This window comes from Gopherus evgoodei, chromosome 2 (assembly GCF_007399415.2).
Source record: "Gopherus evgoodei ecotype Sinaloan lineage chromosome 2, rGopEvg1_v1.p, whole genome shotgun sequence".
Classification (NCBI taxonomy): domain Eukaryota; kingdom Metazoa; phylum Chordata; order Testudines; family Testudinidae; genus Gopherus; species Gopherus evgoodei.
Genome location: NC_044323.1, coordinates 179,649,624 through 179,671,385, shown reverse-complemented (window position 1 = coordinate 179,671,385; position 21,762 = coordinate 179,649,624). Strand labels below are relative to the sequence as shown.

The window sequence follows — 21,762 nt, the reverse complement described above, 5'->3', positions numbered from 1 at the left end:
GAGTTTCCCAAAAAATGGCTTGATTTTGCAGTCAGGACAAGAACTGCAGTTCGCCTTCCCACAGAGTGAGCAGGGACATGTTGCTCCAATGTTGAGCTCTACAGGAAAATGTGGTGAGAAATTCACATTTACAAGCACTGTTTCATCTTGAATTATACCATCAACAGCTAAGCCTGGCTTCTACCCCATCTCTAAGAGGGTTTGAAAACACAGATCAGGAGCCCACAGATGTTAATGGTATTGGGGTCGGCATTAACTCATTGCTATTTTCCTTGATGACACACAAAACAGCATTACCCTCACTGTCACTTTTTACCCAGCCATGACCTGCAGATTCCCAATTGCATAGAATCCATGCAGAGGGCATGCTATGTGGTGAGAGGAAAAGCTGTCTCCATGTTAGCTGAACTCCCCTTCCTTCACATCTGACAGGCTTTGATGCCATTTTAGTGGCCTTTCGGCTACTTTTACCCCTTCCAGAGCAAAAATTAAAAGGGACGATTTGGCTTCTTATTTAGGCATTTAAATTTTAGGCCAGATTTCCCAAGTTTCCTTATCACAATCTGAGAAGCAAAAACAAAACCAAAAAAAACCCCACCTCCTCCAGTTCATTTAGATGATGTAGAGATGTAACTATATTCCTGGAATAGCAGTAAACCCCATTTACAGGGCATTACAATTTAACCAGAAAGTGGAGGTTTTGGTTTTTTTTTAAATCACTTGTCCCGCTGAAAACATCAAAACACACAAATATCTTGCTGTTGTACCAACTCAGCAGAGAACAATGAGATATTTTATTCACACAGGGTAAAGCATTAGTGCGCTTTCCCATCCTCAGTTTGAAACTCTCCTTATTTCTTCTTTCAGTATCTCCCTCTCTTTCCCCAGTGAATGGCTTTCACCATTGTGCATTAAACCCTCCTCTGAAAACTACAACCAAGATCTGATTTATCTGAGCCACAGATTTGCTACTAGACCCTCAAAGAGCTCAGTCCTCCACACCTAGGGCCCAATGAAGTGTGTGTTGCAGGACAGGAGTAGCTCCCATTATCTTGACATGGAGTTACTTTTATTATAGGACTGGAACACAGGCCCTTCATTGTTAAGGGTGCTCAGTTACCTCACAGGATTGGACTCTAAATTTGAATCCTGATTTGGGATCCATTCATGGAGCACATCAACATCTTAAGTGCCAGAGTGAAACCTCTGGGGCCTGAGCATCCTATCAGCTGACCACCTGCCACTCCCACTGAAGTCAATGGGTGTTGCGCCTGCAGTGAATTTGGCTCAACAAGCCAATAGAAAAAAGCAGGAGGTAACCTAAAAAACACCTAACCCTGTAATCCATATTCTTATATACACCATAATATTGCCATTAAAGAGAGTGTGTTTCCAGTTTTTATCCCTGCCATCTCAGCAACTGGTCACACACCACACAAAATGCACACAGTACCTACAGTCTAGACTAGTATCTGAAATGTAGGCCCTTCAGGCAAGACAAAGGGCTGTGACAGCTCAGTGGAACATTGAAATAATACACTTGTCTTTCTCCTCTGCAGACCAAAAATTTTCCACATCACATAACCTCCAGACAACTTGGCATACTGTAGCATGACTGCTCCAAAGATGCACAGGAATGGAATGGCAGGGTACTTAGGACTGAAGACTTTCCCTTATTAGGCCTGGCTGAGGCTGGTGCTATGAGACCCTCACTTTCATTAGCAGTAAAATAAACAAACAAAATCACCCCCCCCCCCAAACTATGGTAGGAAAATGCCTTAATTTCAGCTAACAAGACTTCTAATTATTTTGGCTGCTACCACTTCATTGTGGGGAGAAGTCTCTTTTTAAATATCACATTTATTGTTTTTGTGGCATAAAGGGAGAGAGGTAGAAAAGCAGGGTAGTGGGCTGGTGCTGTGAAGCCTATGCACACTGTCTCTCCCTTTTGTTACCAGCTCTCTGAGCCAAGGGAGCCCTCCCTCCATGCGGCAGCTTACACCTTAGGATAGCAGCCAGTCCAACTAAGGGACGGAAAGGCATTTACAAAACCCTTCTTTGTTGGCCTCTAGGCCATTTTACAATTCTTTCCCTGGGGAAATACGCACCTAGGTGTCCATATGCCTGCCCGCGTGTCTATATGCACACATACATATCAGAAGCTGTGATTGCTGCACTCACTGTCTGTCCCTCACTCGGGAAGGCAAGCAGAAAACCCTCCCAGAGGCAGAAGGTCTGACTTTGAGATATTGGTGGCAGAAAACCATAGTATACTCAAACCACCTTAGGTCTGTAAGTGTTGTCTCTTGTACCTACATGGCTTGCAGCACTGCCTCACCTTTTCATAACAAGTTGTACCACATACTGAGCCCCGATCCCTCTAGTAACTCAGCCAGAGTTTAGGGGTCTAGTACAGGAATGGGTGGGTCAGAGTCTGTGGCTTGCAATGTGCAGGAGGTCAGACTAGACCAGGGGTTCTCAAACTTCATTGCACTGTGACCCCCTTCTAACCACAAAAATGACTACACAACCCCAGAAGGAGGGAGTGAAGCCTGAGCCCCAACGCCCCGGGTGGGGAGGCCAAAGCTAAAGCCCCGCTGCTCTGGGCTGAAGACCCCGGTGGTGCGGCTTGGGCTTCAGCTTTGGCCCTGAGCAGTGAGGCTAGGGCTTTGGCTTCAGCCCCAGGCCCAGCAATCTAAATGCCAGCCCTAGCGACCCTATTAAAATGGGGTCATGACCCACTTTGGGGTCCTGACCCACAGTTTGAGACTAGATGGTCATAATGGTCCCATCTGGCCTTAAAGTCCATGAGAGCCAAATGATTCTTTTTAGTGTCTCAGAAGAAATAGCCCCAATAAAACCCAGTTTCTTACAGATAGACTTGTTACCTACAGTGCTTCAATAGTTTTCTTCCTTGAAAGTACAGTACAATAGCTCCTTTGTCCAAAGGCAGTGACGAAGGAAATGGGCAGGGAGGCAGAAGTTAAAAAAGAACTGATGCAAAACTGCCTGATAACTCAGACTGAAGCTGGTCTTCGTCAACAGGCACAATACAGCATGATCATCTCTACTGGTGTGTTCTGAGTGGGCCCCTGATGCTGCTTGTGTCTAAGTCGTTTATTTTAGGACACTCAGTACTGCATTTTCCACTTGGTTCCCCCTCTCCGCCCCCGCTCTGATGGAGAAGGGGTGAGACAAAGACACTGTGATTATGCTTCACAGCACTATATAAGGGGCAGTATAACATAAATGCTGGGTTCATGATGCGAACATCAGACCCCTGGAAATTTATTTAGTGACTTAAAGCAGGAACAAGAGATACTGACAAAAAAAAACCAAACAAACCAAAAAACCAGGAGAATCAATATAAAATCATGTTATCAGAGATTAAAAATTATTTGGTCAAATGAAAGCCACTGGTTGTGCGTAGACACTCACATCATTCCTTTATTTCTGTTTTCTTTCCCTTTTCCTGCAACTGTCTAAACACAGAAAAGGGGCTGTTTGGAGTTTGAGGTAGCTTGTCTGATAACAGAAATGAGAAGTCTCCCCCTTCTTTGCTTAGGAAAAGAGAGAGTTATAAACTGTGTGCGCATGCAGGTGGCAGTAATAAAAAAAAGAAAAGTTAGCCTGCATACAGGTGTACACATAAGTATACATGCTCAGGAACATTTTCATGCACTTCTGCCACAGTAGCACGAGACTCTGGCAAAAGCATAGTCAGTTAAACTTTTTCCTCATTCATTAGCACGGCCTGGTGAGGAGTTAAATGTTGGCGCTGCACTGTGACATTTGCACCATAGTACTTTGCCTTTAAAGAACCCATTGTACTTAATCCATAGTACGTTGCTTATTATCTCACTATTTGCCTCAGTGTTTGCTTAATGGTTGTGTGCACCCAGCACAGTCTTGTTACCTACGTCATCCTCCCTGTTTATGCTAAACAGAAGGAACTGACCCTTCCGCAGTTCTCTCCCTCTCACCTCGTCTTCTCCTCTCTTTAGCTATTACAACCCTATTAGCCACATTTTCCCTTTTCATTGCATCAGAAGTGTCAGAGCATCATCTCAGTCCCTGCTCTGAAGAACAAACAAATTAAAAGGACAGCATGCCAGATTTTTAAAGGTATTTTGGTTTCTAAAGAAACAGATAGGTGCCTACTGGCAGTTTCAAAAATACATGGTCCCACAGTAATGCTGTTCAAATGCAGAATCCTTCTAGATTCCAGGCTCCTAACTCCTGTTAGTTTTAATGCCTAGGTTCTTTTGAAAATCCCAAAGATACAGGTAAGCGTCTATCAGTTGCCTAAATACTTTTTTAAATCTGCTCCAACCTGCCTTTGCCTTTCACGTCAACTACTGGCCGCATAGTTTTGTTTTTTCCTTAAATTTCTAAAGAGAAAACACTTTACTGAGTCCAGCATATAACAAATCCTTCTCTCAGTCTGTCTTTGCTGGCAAATGCATTTGTGTTCACAATGATGGAATTCCTCCAGGTCAGCAGCTTGGGATGCTATTCTACTAAGTGTCTTAAGCAAGAATAGCTGCTGGTTTGAGGATTATTTAATATTTTATCATTCTTTTTTTTTAATTGAGATTATTTGGAATTATATAGAATTTAGGGATCCTGACACCACTGTTGATGGGCAAAACTCCTGACCAGATAGTGCTTTAAATTGTATTCATCTCAAAAATGGACAGTATTTGAAGTGACAATGTTCTAATCTGCATTCAACCATAAATTATTTGTGTACATTTTAGGTCTCATATAAAACTCCTAATCAGCTGCCACCAACATGCTTTTCCAAGCCACTTCTACAGCAGATTCTCCAGCTAAACCTCTAGGCTACAACCACCAGGATCAGGATTCCTTTCTGTTCCAGTGCCCAGAATTTGATCCACTGGTGACTGGACAAGGTTTCCCTAACATCCCTGTTTTTTAAATAGCCTCAGGAAAGGTGACTCTCCAAGTTTAAACACCCAAGGTTAAGATGAGTTTAAGCTCTTTGGAGCAGAGACCGTCACGCTTGTACAGTGCCTAACACAATAGGACCCTGATCCCAGCTGAGGCCTTGGGGATTTACCACAATGTTACTGGAATGTTATGATGAGAACATAGCCTATGGCTGAGTTGCTTTTCACAGCCAGTGATCTGTTGTAAGGACCCAGGAGCACTTGTTAAGGCCTGGCTGTTGTACCATTATGGCATTGGGGGGCAGGGGTGCAAAGCACAGCCTACAAGCTGTAAGTGGCCTACACAACTTTACATCACGGCCCACAGTTACCTTCAGCTTTACTAAAGAGATCGAGAAAACCAGTGCGCCATCTTGACCTGCGTGGCCTGCTCCTTGAACCAAAGATTGACTGCAATCTGCTCTACTTTTGAAAGAACATTTGGGTTCCTCAGCTGAGCCAAGTTTGAGTGCCTTCATTACAGTATCATTAAAGCAACAGATCTCACTTTCACCTTATATATTCCCTTCTCCACTACTGCCTGATAGAGCACCCATCTCAAACGTGGGATTTTAGCTCCTGGCCTTTCATTAACAATTACTGCACGTTGTATTAGAAATATAAAGGGCCCTTTGTACAATTCCCGCCCCCTTCCCTCCGACAAAACAAACCAAAAGAAAAGTTTCTCATCAGCTTTGCTACCTACAGCTGATTTTCTCACTTGTTAAGGAAGTAGCCTTGATGTGCTCTTTAACTCTTCATCATATAAAGAGGCCATTGCTGGGCCTTTGCCTGCAATGTAACAAGCTTCGGACAGTAACATTAATACGTATTCAGTGTTTGATACTTCAGACAAGTAAAGTGAAAGATCCCTGCAGAGGTGCTGGAACAATTTGTATAGTGGGGATGCTGAAAGCCATTGAACCAAACTGTCAATCCTGTATATGATGGAAACCACTTCAGTCCCCTAGTTCCAGGACGCATGGATCCCTGCCCAAGGAGTAAATCTAAATTAAACCCAAAATAACCCCGCTTGCTAATGAGAATAACGGTATGTCTACACAGCATTTTGGAGCGAGAGCTCTGAGCCTGGGCTGATAGACTCAGGTGCTAGTGCTCTAAAAATAGCTGTGGAGACAGTGCTTTGAAGCTGCAGCTCAGGCTCTGAAGCCTGGGGGAGAGGATTGGGTGGCTCAGGCTCTGAAGCCTAGGGGAGGTGGGTGGACGTCAAAGCCTGAGCTCCAGCCTGAGCTGCAACTTCAAAGTTCTGTCTTTACAGCTGTTTCTAGTGCATTAGTGCAAGCCCAAGTCTGCCAAGCTGGGCCCAGAGGCTCCCTCTAAAGTGCTATGTAGACACATATGAGGCTACAGCAGGCATAGTAAGGGAGAAAGGACTTAAGTTGCTTAAAGTATCCTAATGATATTCAGCTCTGTGGGCCTGGTCAAACAAAGCCCATTGATATCAATAGGAATCTTCCATCAGGTTCCATATCTTCATCACCTCTAATCTGACTTGTGCAGTTAATAGACTTACACACTGTCTGGCTGAGATAGGGGTTTGGATGAGGGAAAATTAGCTGACTCTTAACCACAGACAAAGCATGGGGTCATGTACTCCCCCAGAATTGCTGGTTGGCTTGTACTGAGCATGCTCACATGGACCGAGCATGCTTAGTAACACTGCTGAAGCTGGCTGCCCTCACTCTTCTCCCCCCCTCCCACTACAACACTATCAGGCGTGGATGAGGGATAATTAGCTGAGTCTTAATTCAGATAAAACTCATGCTTGTCGACTGTGGAAAGCGACCAAAAGGAATGGCCACTCTTGGTTCAATGCCCTGATGGACTAAGTATGCCTGCCATTTATCATTTAGGTTCACAGTGTGTAGATAATATTATATCCTTGGCTGGATGTTCATGTAGCAGCTGCGGGCAAGAAGGTTCTTTCAACTGTATCTGTGAAGAAGGGTGAAACCTTTTCTCTTGGATTTGGTCCTTTCTACAGCTTTCCATGCCTCTGATATCTACTGATTAAACTGCTAGAAATGCATCCTACATGCGTTTACACCATTTAGAAATTTAGCAAGCCGACTGCCACTTTCTTTACTAAGTGCTGCTTCATGCGCAAGGTATGTTGCACTAGTTCAATCTGCACTGGCTTCCAAATAGTTTCCAGGTAGAATTTAAGGTGTTGCTTTTTATCTATTAAGCCCTACACAGTTTGGGACCTGGCTACCAGAAAGAGGCCTTTTTTCTCTGCAATACTTTCTTTATAATAATACAGGGTACTTGAGCTAGTTTAAAAAGGAGAGGGCTTGAAGTAGAATATCTTCAAAAGGGGTTTCTCAACTCTAGAACTGACAGGTTGGGTCCAAAAGATTTCAGATTTGTTGACCTTAATGGGACATTGATAAGCTCCTCTACATTACTGATTCTTTTCTTGAAGGGTTTAGTTGAAGGATAGAGGACATATCTATACTTCAAGCCTGAGGGAAAATTCCACCTCAAAGAGACACACCTGCACAAGCTACCTTTAAGGTAGTGTGCTAAAAATAGAGGGTAGCTACAGCAGCTGCCCTGAGTGCACACCCATCCAAAATTATAGGTATATATTGGGTGAGGCTAGTCCCTCCTGCCCCTTGTACAGCCATGGCTATGCTCTGTTTTCAGCATGCTAGCTCGATCAGAACCAGCACAGATATGTCTCCTCAGACAGGAATTTACATTGATATGTAGATGGTTCCCATAGTGTGATTTGGCAGAAGTTAGTATTCACATGGGCTGACTGAATGGACAATTTACTGAGCATTACAATATTTTGAAATATGCTCATTTAAAAAGTAAAAGGCAAGTAAAGAATTGTAGGCTAAGAGGCAAAGAGAAGAGACAGTAGAACAAAGGGTCCCATCAGGGAAGACTTGAAAGATCTGTTTGTGCTGTAATTCTGAAAGGAACCAACCTTATTGGGATTGACATTGATCATGTGAGTGAGATCAGAACTTTGCCTAGTATTGGAATACATCTTGTGACAGGAGACAGAGCTGGCACTAGGCATAAACAGACTAAGCAATTGCTCAGGGCCCTGAGCAGCTCCAGGCCTCCCTCCCCCATTAATTATTTGTATGTGGTGTGTGTGTGTGTTTGTGTTTTGGGGGTGGGTGGGAAATAGTCCAGCTTAGGGTTCCCAATGGGCTAAAACATGCACTGAATCAGACTAGATGAAATAAGGCTCCTCAAACAGCTAAACTCAAACATGGACTCCAAATTGTTCCTAAAATCTAAGGGACTGTCACCTGCTTCTTCTGATTTAAATGGCGGCACTAATCCATGTTGGTTGATTGCACCATCCATGTGCTGACAGTACAAGATTTAGCCTGGGAAGTTTAGCAATTTCAAAATCCTTCCCTGCACATACAAATAAAATGTGTTTCATACAGGATTTGTGGGTTGGTATTTTCAGTCGTGCCTTGTTTACTCCTCTGTGTTTCTGAAGAGATTTCAGAGAAGAAATGACTATGAGACAGGCAGGAAGTATTATACCGACAAATGGCACAGCCCTGTAGTCTGCTGTGTGGGGGTGGTGATGATGATGAGCAGGGCTGAGTAACTGATGCCTGGGGCAGCAAAGGTAACATTTGGACAGCATCATAACTATAAATAACCAGCTTTCATCTTCTGGCGAGTGGGGAAGGGCTGTGATTTTCAAAAGTTATTGCCTACTCGCTTGTGTGAGTGGCTTAATTTTTTCTACAGTCAAATATGCTAATGATGTAGCACCTGGGAGGTGTCTTATTTCCCTCCAGGAAACTAAAAAACTTCCCATTGAGTGAGAATCAGGACCTGGAAGGTTTGCTCTGTCTCTGGGAGGGGAATGGCACAGGGGAAATATCTGCACTGGCAATTGAGCAGTCGATGAAATTACTACTTACTGAGCCCACCTACTTACAGGCAGGCACTAGATGAATGTCAAAAACTCCTGATGGTCATTCACCGTTGGCTGAAAATATTTCCCTGCAAGTCAATACGTGCTGCATTGTTCCCTGGCACTGATAGTGCTGCTGAGGGCCATTTTCAAAACGCTAATCTCTGCAAGCATTTGAGGACATTGGTGTGAAATAACTGACAACAAATTAGGATAACTGACTTGCTGGTGCCTCAGTTAACACTGACAGTGAGGACCAGAAAGTATTTGCAATGAAGCAGTATTTGAGACAGACCCAGAAAACATTAACATATTTCTAACCGGATGCGGAGCAGGTCATAGGGAAAAGATAATAAGCAATCGGAAAGATTTTCACATGGGAATTTTTATCTGCTCTAATACTAGCACAGCTCAAAGCTTTGTCCGACATATTGTTCCATAGAAACTATCAGGGTCTCTCAAATCTTTAATGTTTGGTTTCTTGGATTACCAGTCATTTATTCTTGATTTACTCTGGAAATTTTGGTGGACCTTCTGCAGTCTTCCTCCTCTCTTTCCCTATCTTTGAACCACTCCACCTTCAAAGGCGCCATTAAACAGTCACAACTAGCCAAAAAGGACTGAGACTTGATATCTAATCACTACAGTGAAAGGCACATTCAAAGTACATGTAGATAGATAACAGATTAATCCGATTAAATAGACTGCACAGGAGTCCTTCCCTTCTGAGCTTCTTAGGGCCCAACTTAACAGAAAAGTCTTTATAGTCCAGAGATTGTGATGTAACAGGGCAGATGGGACAACTCTAACCATGCTACAGGATAATCTTACAGCCCTGTAAAAACAGGGACCGAACTCCTCCCTGATGTAACCCCACTGAAATCTCTCAGCATCAAAGGCTCATTATATGAACGGACTTATCCCAGGGAGGAATTTGGCACTAGTGCTGTAGCTTTAACTTGCAGTATAGTTTTAAACTGGTTGTTCTGTCCACTCAGGCAAGACTGAACCTTATTTCATGTTGACCTCCATGATAATGCTGATGAAAGACAAATTAAGCCAACAGTTCCCAAACTTTTGAAAGCTGAGCTCACATTCAGAAAAATGAAACCAAATCACATGCACCCACTTCAGGCCTGCCATGTGTTAGAGGCCTATCCATCTTCATATATACGTCTTCTGTACCCCCCAGTTAGTCCTTCATATGCTATGGGGAGCACTGAGCTAAGCAAAGCCAAGTAAGGTTGGATATTCTCTAAGAAGCATGATGGAAGGAAGATCAATGAAAATAAGAGGGCAAGTGCGGTTAAAAAATATTGCTTTGAAATGTCTGTGGGAAGGATAAAAATACTGTACACCAAATCAAATCATCATTAAAAAGTCTGTCAGCATCCTTTTAAATGAGGCAAGGTAAATCCATGAGCCAGTTGAAGCAAGCCGCATCCCTTCTTTCAATAAATTAGCACTGTTTCATTTATGTGCGCCACATCCAAATATTTTAACTACAGCACTTCAAATACAGTACCCCTTATATTTTTCCCAAGTGCTTACAATTAGTTTATAACTCTCTGCCGACTGCCTTCACTGCAAAGCAGGCAGGCGTGGAGTAGTACTTGCCAGCGCACTTGGAAACATCAGCGGAGCCAAGAAATGAAAGGCTGAGGGCCTTTGTGAGGGTTCCAGGAATGTCAGTATACACTGCCTGCCTACTTTCCATTGAATACCTCATTGGCTGACTACTCAGTACTGAATGTGCCAGACAGACAGACATGCATATAGAAAGAGAGAGCAAGACGGAAAGCGTGTTTGGTCTGTGAAAGGCGACAGCATATTTTTAGATATGTATGGATACGTTTGTGTAATAAAGTTATATAACTAGATGGAAGGGCTCTGGGATAAAGACAGCAGAGTATGGTTTTGTACAACACTTTAGTGCAATGTCTCCATAACCTCAACTGGGGCCTCTAGACACTTTGGAAATAGAAATGTTTAATAATAATGATGAGACAGCATTCTTTCAATAGGCATATTCATTGAACGCAGAGGGAAACAAAGGTATACTCTAAGGGCTCTGCCCTACAGTTCTTGGGCATTATCATCAATGGACATTTTCTCTCTCTAAGACTGAAAGTGTTATACAGCATTCCATGGCAAAGGAGATTATGGAAAGAATGAGGAAAGGGAGATTTGGATATGAACAACCACCAGTGAGTGGAGGTTTAACAAAATTCTCATGTTCCTAAGTGTAAAGAGTAACCACCCTGATCATTCAGACAAACTTAGGCCCTCAGATTGATCTTCTGAATTATATCACTTAGGGTATGTCTACATCTACAATTTTGCAGCGCTGGTTGTTACAGCTGTATTAGTACAGCTGTATAAGGCCAGCGCTGCAGAGTGGCCACACTTACAGCAACCAGCGCTGCAAGTGGTGTTAGATGTGGCCACACTGCAGCGCTGTTGGGCGGCTTCAAGGGGGGTTCGGGGAACGCGAGAGCAAACCGGGGAAGGAGACCAGCTTCCCCGCGGTTTGCTCTCGCGTTCCCCAAACCTCCCTGCAAACCGCAGGGAAGGAGACCTGCTTGCTCGGGGGTTCGGGGAACGCGAGAGCAAACCGGGGAAGGAGACCAGCTTCCCCGTGGTTTGCTCTCGCGTTCCCCGAACCCCCCTGCAAACCGCAGGGAAGGAGACCTGCTTGCTCGGGGGTTCGGGGAACGCGAGAGCAAACCGGGGAAGGAGACCAGCTTCCCCGCGGTTTGCTCTCGCGTTCCCCGAACCCCCCTGCAAACCGCAGGGAAGGAGACCTGCTTGCTCGGGGGTTCGGGGAACGCGAGAGCAAACCGGGGAAGGAGACCAGCTTCCCCGCGGTTTGCTCTCACGTTCCCCGAACCCCCCTGCAAACCGCAGGGAAGGAGACCTGCTTGCTCGGGGGTTCGGGGAACGCGAGAGCAAACCGGGGAAGGAGACCAGCTTGATTACCAGAGAGGCTTGCTCAGGTATGCTGGGATACCTGCTTATTCCACGGAGGTCAAGAAAAGCGCTGGTAAGTGTCTACACTTGATTACCAGCGCTCGATCACCAGCGCTGGATCCTCTACACCCGAGACAAAACGGGAGTATGGCCAGCGCTGCAAACAGGGAGTTGCAGCGCTGGTGATGCCCTGCAGATGTGTACACCTCCTAAGTTGCAGCGCTGTAACCCCCTCACCAGCGCTGCAACTTTGTGATGTAGACAAGCCCTTAGAGTCCTAGTCACCTGCAAGGAATTTTTCTAACTGTAACTCAGTTAATCGGCACACCTCTGTGAGGCAGGCAAGTATTGTTGTTACCCTTATTATACAAATTGGGGAATTAAGGCAGAGGAGTGACATGATTTGCTCATAATAATAGGAGGAATAGGTGTCCGAGCTGAGAGTAAAGCTCAGGAATGCCTGGATTCCTCTGTGTTCAGGCCAATAGCATACATGAAAAGCCTTTTTGTTATTGGTATACTCTGATAGTCTCTACCTGGCTGTTATTGATGCTGAGAGATTTCCCAGCAATGCTATCTGTAATGTAAACTTGGCATTTTTCCTGGGTTTTTTGGAAGGAGAAATTCCATGTTGTGTCTTTTTCATATTATTTAACTTCTTTTTTAAAATCAATTCTTATTCCTCCCAGGAAGCTAGATGCATCCAGAACTAAATGTGCTTTAAGCTCTGAATGGGTGCTGTTGAAATTCTAATTGATGTTCAATTTTTCTCTTCTCTCTCCCCTCCCCCCCAAATCTCTCTTTAGAATCTTATGGCAAGAGCCTTGTATGATAATGTCCCAGAGTGCGCAGAGGAGCTGGCCTTCCGCAAAGGAGACATTTTGACAGTGATAGAACAGAACACTGAAGGGCTGGAAGGATGGTGGCTCTGCTCTTTACATGGCCGACAAGGCATTGTTCCAGGCAATCGGGTGAAACTTTTGATAGGCCCAGTACAGGATAGTCCGTCTAACCAGGACACGTCCAATTCAAGATCAATGCATCATGCCTATAACCAGCAGAAAGTCTACCAAATGCCTAGCTCACAGGCTTCAACTTGGGACCCGGTATACCAGGTGCCACCTTCCCATCTGAATCAGGGCATCTACCAGGTACCTACTGGCCATGGTCTACAGGAGCAAGATATTTACCAAGTCCCACCATCTGTGCAGAGAAGCTTGGGTGGTACTGATGGTTCACCTTTCAACAGCAAGGTGGGTGCCTTGACCTTCAGTTCTTTGTTTCAAAACAGGTTACGTGCACTATGCAACAGTAAGGTAATAAATAAAAAGACTGAGCCTGAGGGCTTAAGAATATATGAGTAAGAATGATGTGCTGGGTTTACACTCACTTTGCTTCTTAATGGCTGCTATTTGTCCCTGCAAATCCCCCTCTTTCCTGCTTGAACGCATCTTGCACAGGGAGAAGAAGAAAAGTCAGGTGCGTAATGGGCACCAGACTTCAAAGGGAGACTATTCTGGGCCTGTTCCTAGAGGAGTGGCTGATGACAGATGTGGTAACATCATCCCATCTCCAAGGCACATCCGCTCCATAACACTCCACCCACTGCCTTTGTTAGCACATAAGAGCTTAGAACTCATAAGGCAGTGTGGTGTATTGCTCATTAGCCAAGCCATATTTACTTTGTGTAATTAAATCAGATGCCTAGTTTTTATGAAGCACTGTCTTGATGGAGAGGTCTCAATGGGATGTGACATTTTAAAAAGAATTAAGTGGTGACAATATGTCCCTACCTGGAAGAACAGGAAGCCAGATAATGGTGATAAGAAGGGATACTTTAATATAAAACCTAAAGTAAATATAAAACTTGGCAATTGTCTTCAGTGTACGTGCCTGTTGCATGATACAGGGCACCTGCCCAAGGTGGGAGGAGGAACAGTGTTGTAAAACCCATTCTGTTTCACATGATGTAGAACAGCTGATTGGCACAGCCATCGGTAAATAAATGCATATTAACCTGGAGCAGACAGAAGAGGGAGGGAGACTTGAGCAGGAAGTGAGGGACCAGAAGGTGCCATAGTTTAAACTTTCATCTTGAAGTTTATGCTGGCAAGAAGGTCAGGTGTTTTTCTTTCTAGACTCAGACTTTTCCATTTTGGGCCTTTGGAAAACTTCTGAGACTTTTGACTTATTATAGTTTTGTTTTCATTGGTAATGAGTATATTTTCAAAAAAGGGAACAAAGAGTTATGAAATCATTTCAACTCATGCTCTAGAGAGGTTTGTTTGGACTTTCAACGTTATTCTTTTTTGGAAGAAAAGCATAAGTGTGTGTGTGAGGATCTACAAGTAGATGAAATTGCCATCTGAAAGCTACTGGCTTGCTTCACAGATGGAGAGATGATCTTTATTGGAGCAGTTAGACTGGTTTTATTTGTGGAAATCTCACCTCATTTCTTCTTCCCCCATCTCTGAGACTAGATAGTAACCAACATCATTCAGCAACCTCTGCCTGAAGCTGTATAACGAAGCACCTTCAAAAGCTGTTGAAGGAGGCCTGGATAAATTGCTTCATTGGAAAACATAATTGATGAGCAACTAATCTTAGTCTGAAAAACAGTTAGACCAACGAAGGCCACGCTGTGCTATCATTCCATGTGCAAAGCTACTCACTGAAATCAAAAGGGCATTCTGTACAAATATCTGGTTGCAGCATGAGTGTGTAAAATCCTGGGTCTATTCAACCGTTAAATGCAAACTTCTTATCAGGATGCAAGCTTAGAGGCACTAAAACACCTGTTTCCTCTAAAATTCCTGCCTAAACTTAGATTTTAGAAAGCCTAGGTATGCATTTTTCTGGCTGAGTCATTTTCTGAGGAAAAGAAAGACCATTTGTTTAGACTGACTTATAACATGATTTAGTCCCTTGTAAGTTATGAAAGACCATCTGTACTGCATGAAGATACATTGCTATACCGCCCACTATTCAAGACTATAGTATGTTTTATAAAGCATTTGATCTCCAGCAATAGACGCTACCAAGCCTGCTTAGCACTGGCTGGAAAGGAACGATTCCCCTGTCAGTTCAGCCCTGCCCTCCCCTCCTGAATCACATCTGCTGGTTTATTGCTACTGAATACAACTGAAGGTCCACACAGGAAGCCAGTGTGGGGCTATGTGTGCTCCAGTTACTCAGGAAAGGATTATTCTAATCCTGACACGATAGAGGTTTGAACCAACAGCCCTGATTCCTCACCCATCACACATTAACGACAGACTCGGTGGATGACAAACTCAATATCAGTGACCTCCCTTGATGAGCTGTGGACAGTGAGCATTACACATTTCCAGTTCCTGAAGTTTCCTCTGGCAGTAAATGAGCAAGACATGTTCTAGACCAAAATAATTACACTGAAATGAAAGGGAGCTGTAAGTCTGCTGGATATGAAAGGTTCTGAGATGGATTGGGGACTGAAGAGGGAAGGAGATGGAATAAAACAAAACATGTGTCTTTCCTAATAATCTCTATATTGTTTTGCAATTTATTTATGCTACTGTTGCACTAAGAGAAAAGCACAGCACAGTAGCAACAAGGTTCCAGAGCCTTTGTAAAAGAAAAGCCTAATTAAAAGGTAACTTTTTTCTGCTCGACTCCTTTGGCTGAATAATGAAGCAATGTCTCACCCCAAATCCGTACTCTCAAGGGATCAGTAAAACAGTCTTTAAGTATTAAAGAGAGCTTGAACACTTGATCCCGAGGCTCCTTGCTCTGACTTCTAAAATGATGAATATCTTTTCTCAGATTTGCAACACCTGCCCCTCCTGTCCTAAGCAAGCTGCTGTGTGTGCTTTTGTTAACAGAGATTCTGCTTGTCAGTGTGTTGTGGGTCTTGGCAATGCTACTGAATTGAAAGATATTCACCTCTCAAAGAACTATATTATTATGCACTTTACATATATGTAAACCTTCTAACCACCCAAAATAATAGCTAGAAACAACTATACTCAAAGGAGCCTTCTAAGCAGCAGCATTTACACTTATACCCTTTTTGTACACAATCACCTATTTTTCTCTGTCCAAAAATGGTGTTTGGCCTCCACACAAAATTTTACACAAACAACTGGGAAGTTCTTATCAGGCAGGAATAGTCTATCCTTAAGTAATAGAAAATCATCAGCAGAAATGATGTAAACAGATAAGCCTTGCTTAGGTAACATGTCCTGCTAGCAGGAATTGCAAATCAAATCAAAAAGAAGTCCTGAGGCAGGAAATTGTGGTGATATAACAATTTTGGAATGTCAAGTTCTTTCGAATGTAGCTGTATCAGCTTCTCTCATAAAATGAAAATACCACCTTTTAAAAATGACCTTAAATTGCCTAATATAATGAGGGATGGCTTAGAATCTCTCTCATGGAGGATTTCTGTCTGAGTGATGGTTTATAACAAAATTATCATGCTCGTAAGTATAAAGAGTATCCAAGGAATAAGAATAAAAAGCCTTCTCTTACAAGTTTACCTCTATCCCTGCTCTCCCTTCATGCTCTCAAAAAGATAGGAGAGTCTTGCTGTTAAGGGACAGTAGTCTGGCAGTCAGGAAACCTGGATTCTATCCCCTGCCAGAGACTTCTGTGTAATCTTGGGCAACTTCTCGGTATCTCAGCTACCTCATCTGTAAAATATGCAGGGGTGGATTGAAGCTACATTCATTGTTTGAAAATTCCTTTGATATCATCTGGAATGTGTTGTAGAAGTATATGTTATATGTACAGTAGGTATAGTCATCCCCAGGTTAGTAACAGCTGTGAGCACTAAAACAACGGTTTAAAAAAAACTCTCACTTATTCTCATTGATTTATGACAGTGCCCACTGTCTTGGAAGAAAGGCCAGTCAGAAAATTTCTAATTAAATGTTTTCCCATTGGAAAATGGAGTTTCATCAAAATCAAAAGTTTTTCCACAGGAAATGAGAGATGTCAGCAGAATTTTCTGTCAAAAAATTCAACAGAAGACAAAATATGGGACTATAGTAGCTCAGTCACAGGGAGCCTGCAATGCATCCTAGGAGATGTCGTCCAGCCAGGGAGCAGGACCTATAGGAGAGAATGGTGCCATGAGGGACCCAAAACTACAACTCCCATGAGGCACTGCAGTGACACAAGCGGATGTAGACCCATCCCAAAACAAAACATTTCAGCATTTTCTGTTGAAATTTTTCAGAATTTTGATATATCAACATTTCTACAGTAGACTAAGCTAAAACAGAAGAAGGCACTCTTGTTCCAGAATAAGAATGTACACCCAGAGGCTAATTCCAAAACAACTATTTTGAAATAATTATTCCAGAATAGCTATTTTGGTAAATTTCCAAGAGCAGACAAGCCCATAGTGGAACAGAACCACCAGCTACCCCACTCTGGCACGTTCCTTGCCTTTTCCAAACCTTCTTTGCCTTCAGTGGGTTTTTTAGGTACACAAGGAATGCAGGAACTTGAATTTGCTGCTAGTTGTTTCTACTTTCTCATAGACACATTTCCTTAGCAGCAGCAGCACCACCCTGACAGCTTTGGCCCAGACTTCAGCAGTGCAAGCCAGTTAACCAGTTCAGCCACGTTCTGAAGTTTTTCCTCCCAATTAAACTACTGCCTTATTTGGGACGAAACAAACAGCAGCTGACATTTGTTCCAGAAATATTCTCCCTCCCCATTATTTTTTGGTTGCTTATTTGTTTCACATTCTATAAAGAGTCACACTTTCAGCATGGTAAAAAAACCAGTATTGATTATGTCAGAATATTTTAATATCTAAAGGGGAAAAAAAGTAGTAAGTTTTGCAATCGAACAACAAATATTTCTATTCAGACAACATAAAAATATATCCTCTTCCAAAAATACCACAGTTTCCTGTGATATGATTCATTTAAATAACTCAAAACAACAAAATTAGTCTCTGTTTCTTTCACGTTGCAAATTCTACTTTGGGGATTTGTAACCTTCCTAACAAAATGTTGCTTTAGTGTTAAACATACAGCAAAACTTCAGAGTACAGCATGAATTGAAACATTAGCCTCAACAGTCAGTGCTCTGTTTCATATAATGTCCTGAAAGGATGATTCCTTCCAATTTAATGCAAACTGTTTATATATATTTAAAACAAGGAAAGCATGCAATCTTTCACTATGTTTGAGTGTTTTACTATAACTTCCCATGAGTAATAGAACAGTAATTTACAGATATAAAGCATGTGAAATTATCAGCAGTTAATCTAGCCTCCCTGGTGTTTTAGAAAACCACTGAGTGAAGAAACCCTCACCCACAAGCTGAAATAAGATGTAGTTAGGAGTTAGTCACTGATCTGACTTGTAAAGATGCATTGTGAGGCAAAGCCCACATTTTACTCAACCATTGCTGTGTGAGTAAATAAATGAGCTCAACATTACTCAGCCTCTCACTAGGCATAAGATTCTTTTCAATCAGTTCTTTCTGGAAAAAACAGGGCATATTTTTTCTCCTGGTTACATAAAAAGAACCAACAATCTGAGCCACACTGGTGGACTCTGCATGAGCACCAGAATCTGCCCACCGAATCAGCTCATTAGTTTCAAAAAGAAAGTTTTGTTACATTTATAAAAAGTTAATGAAATGTTTGGTTTCAAGGATTTAAACATTCCCCTGAAGGAAACCCAGCAGTGGAAACAGCAGTGGACGAGTCATGAGAACCAGAAGGAGGAGTTGACTATTAACTGAAAGTGAATCTAATCAAAAGAAACACGTCTAATTTCTAAAGGGGTTTGCAAGGAGAGGGAAACTTTGCGGGAATAGTTTTCCATTAGAAAATTCAGTTCTGTTGAAATCTAAACATTTTCTGAAATCATGCTGATTTCAACAAAATTTCATTTTGGAGAAAAAAGGGGGAAGTTCCAATAATGTCAGAAAATCTTGTTTCAATATTTGAGGAATGAAACATTTTGAGTTTTCCTTTCAAAATGACAATGTTTATTATGTATTAGAATATAAAATGTAAAAAAAGTCAAATAGATCTAAACTAATAGGGGGATTTAATTTTCTTGTGGAGAATTTAAAATTTTCAGGTTTTGTTCCTAATGCGAATGAAAACAAATTTTAAAAAATTGAAATCCCCTGCGAAAGGCAATTTCCAGTTCTTCAGACAGCTCTATTTATTTCACAATCCAAACTGGGAAAAATAGGGAGCAGCAGAAGGAAATCAGTATGATATATTTTAAGATTCATTTTTATTAATGCACTAATCCTTTAGATTTAAAAACTTGTAAAATTTTGAATTATATAATGGAAAAATTCAAAATGAAAACTCATTCCAGAAATGTCCAAATAAAATGTTTTGACGCTGGTGGAATTTCTTCCACAACAAAATTTTGGCTAACGTGATTCAATTTCACAAACCATTTTGATTTCAACAGAAGCACATATTCCAACAAAATTTCTAGTAATATAATTATCAACAGTAAAAATGTTTTGCATTCAACAAATTTTGTCTCTATATTCTCTTGTTTTGTCTTTCATTAAACAATTTAATCTTCCCATATTAGAAAAGTCCTATCTTAAATATCTGTAGTGGGCCAGTCACCAAAATATTGAGGTACTGAGTTTTGTCCATCATTAGCTAAAAACTTTAGCTCCAAACAGAATTTAAGCCACAGGCTGCTAGAGAGACTATCTGTTCTTTAGCACAAAAGTGTATTTTCCCAGTGACTGAAGAGCCCAAAGCATTATGAATGAGATTTATCCACCGGACCCTTCCACCCATGCACAAATCATTCACTTTAAGTACTCCAGAGTGCATGACCTCTCATGTCACAAATGTTGTGCTGCATCAGACCATTAGTGGTTGTGGGAGTACACTGACATATAGAAATCATGAGGTCACTCAGTCTGAAATGATTAATTTTCAGAGGGAGGGGATAAAGCCTGTGTAAAAAGTGTTGGATGAGTTTCCTCTTTTGAGAATTTTCCCCCCTCTTAAATACTAGTTATTTAGTGCAATCTGGTGCATTTAACCCCTCCCATCCAAAATAATAATAATAAAATTAAAAAACAGCAAATTTATCTTCAGACGTATTGTTCTGACCCTCTATCAGTATCTATAGCAAGGAATGAACTCTATCAGTGGCCCAGAAACACCCCCTTCCTAGCCTACTCTGCAATCAAGGACTGCCTGCCCTGAATCCTGCTCCTACTGAAGTAAATGGGAGTTTTGCTAGTAACTTATTTGGCAGACAGCCCTAATGTTGACAGGATCAAGTCATAAAAAGCAATATGTTTTTCCAAGTGAAAATGTGGCACAAATGATTATCCTTTTTCTCTTTAAGTACCCATTCTGCAAAGCCTACAGAAAGGGTCTTTGTATTTTATGTATGTTTGGAATCACAAGCAGCTGAAGAACAGCAGCAAATCAGAGTAGAACAATTCCAGGCTAGCTCTTTATCTGGTATAAATCAGCATAACTCCATGGAAGTCAGTAGAGTTATGTCCATTTAAGCTGGCTAAGAATCAGGCCATTTAAATAACTTCATAGAGAAAAATCAATTAGTAAGAAGATAGGCAGTACTTTAAATGAAGATGAATACATAGTTGAAAAATAATGTAATAAACTAGCAGGCCTATCGCTGAGTGACAATTAAGTGGAAGTAGATTTCTTAGGTGAAAGTTGTAAAATCTTGGGTGGCCACGTTGACTGTACCCATATCACCCCTCTTCTCTGGCTTGAATCAAGGTCTGTGCATTATTGCCTTCTTTCTCTCTTCTCCCACATATTCAAAACAAGTTACACAATTCCTGCTTTATATTTTACAGGCTCACAGCTTAAAACATGTTAAGCTGGCTCAAAAAAGACAAAAATCAACACTGATTTAAAAAAAAATACTTGTATTTTTATTATGGTAGCACAGATGCCCCAACTAAGATTAGTCCCCATTGTACTAAGCACTTAACAGACCCATCGTAAGTCAGTTCTTGCCCTAAAAAGCTTACAGTTTAAGCCCCCAATCCTACAGAAATTTAAACACATGCATGACTTCATGCACTGTGAATTAATGTAATTAGAACTTACAGTGCATAAAGTTAAAGTACATACATAAGTCTTTATAAGATTGGAACCTAAGCAGTGCAGATAGACAAATGGTGGGAGAAAGGTAAGTAGGAGTTTCTTAGAATGCATGCAGCAAGATGAAATGAAACAGTTCTAGGTAGGAGTAGCATTTGTTACATCTCCTTCTTTACTGATGTTTCGCCATCTGAAGCCTATTTCTAAGAAAATTCATGTGAGAGCCTAAAAAAATCAGAGCAATAAACTACAGAATCTCATATTCTTCTCAATTTTCCACCAGACAATGGAGTATATATCTCACTCCACCCAAGAGGAAAATGCTTTTGTTCATTTAATCTTTCCTTACAGTAGGTTGATAGCAATATATATCCATGTCCTAGTCCTAGCCACAAGGTACAGTACAAGTAACTGTTATGCACACTTACCCCCTGCTGCCCCAGGTATGAGTATGACTGAGCCTTTTCTTGAAGGGACTTTATTCAGGGGTAGCTCAGTTCCCATGGCCATTAAGCAACTATTCTCTCTGCTGAGGATACTAAGAGGAAGCATTTTATGGCAAGACACACCATCTGTCAGTTAGTGAACCTGGATTAAAAATTAGATTAGGTTAAAACTTCACTTAAAAATGGCTTTTGAAAACAGGCTACATGTTTATAACAATGGGGGTTACACTAACTCATGAAAGAAGCCTGATCGTCAAGAGTAACTCTAGGATATCTAAACTTCAGTGGATTGTCACTAAGGCTGGGAGACCCATTGTAGATTATTAATAAGTAAACACGCAGTTTAAAAAAAAATCATGGTTACTGGTTCATAATATGTACTTTGTTCGTTTA

At 41.8% G+C, this 21,762-nt stretch overlaps 1 protein-coding gene across 6 annotated transcripts in view; it reads left to right on the top strand.

The window, feature by feature from the left end:
- NEDD9 (neural precursor cell expressed, developmentally down-regulated 9) overlaps positions 1–21,762 on the top strand; it is a 157,800-nt gene that overhangs the window by 119,902 nt on the left and 16,136 nt on the right. For all 6 annotated transcript variants that reach the window (XM_030552400.1, XM_030552401.1, XM_030552398.1 and 3 more), the window contains one exon: positions 12,651–13,097. In XM_030552400.1, coding sequence (XP_030408260.1) covers positions 12,651–13,097 — 447 coding nt within the window. The remainder of the gene's footprint in view (positions 1–12,650; positions 13,098–21,762) is intronic.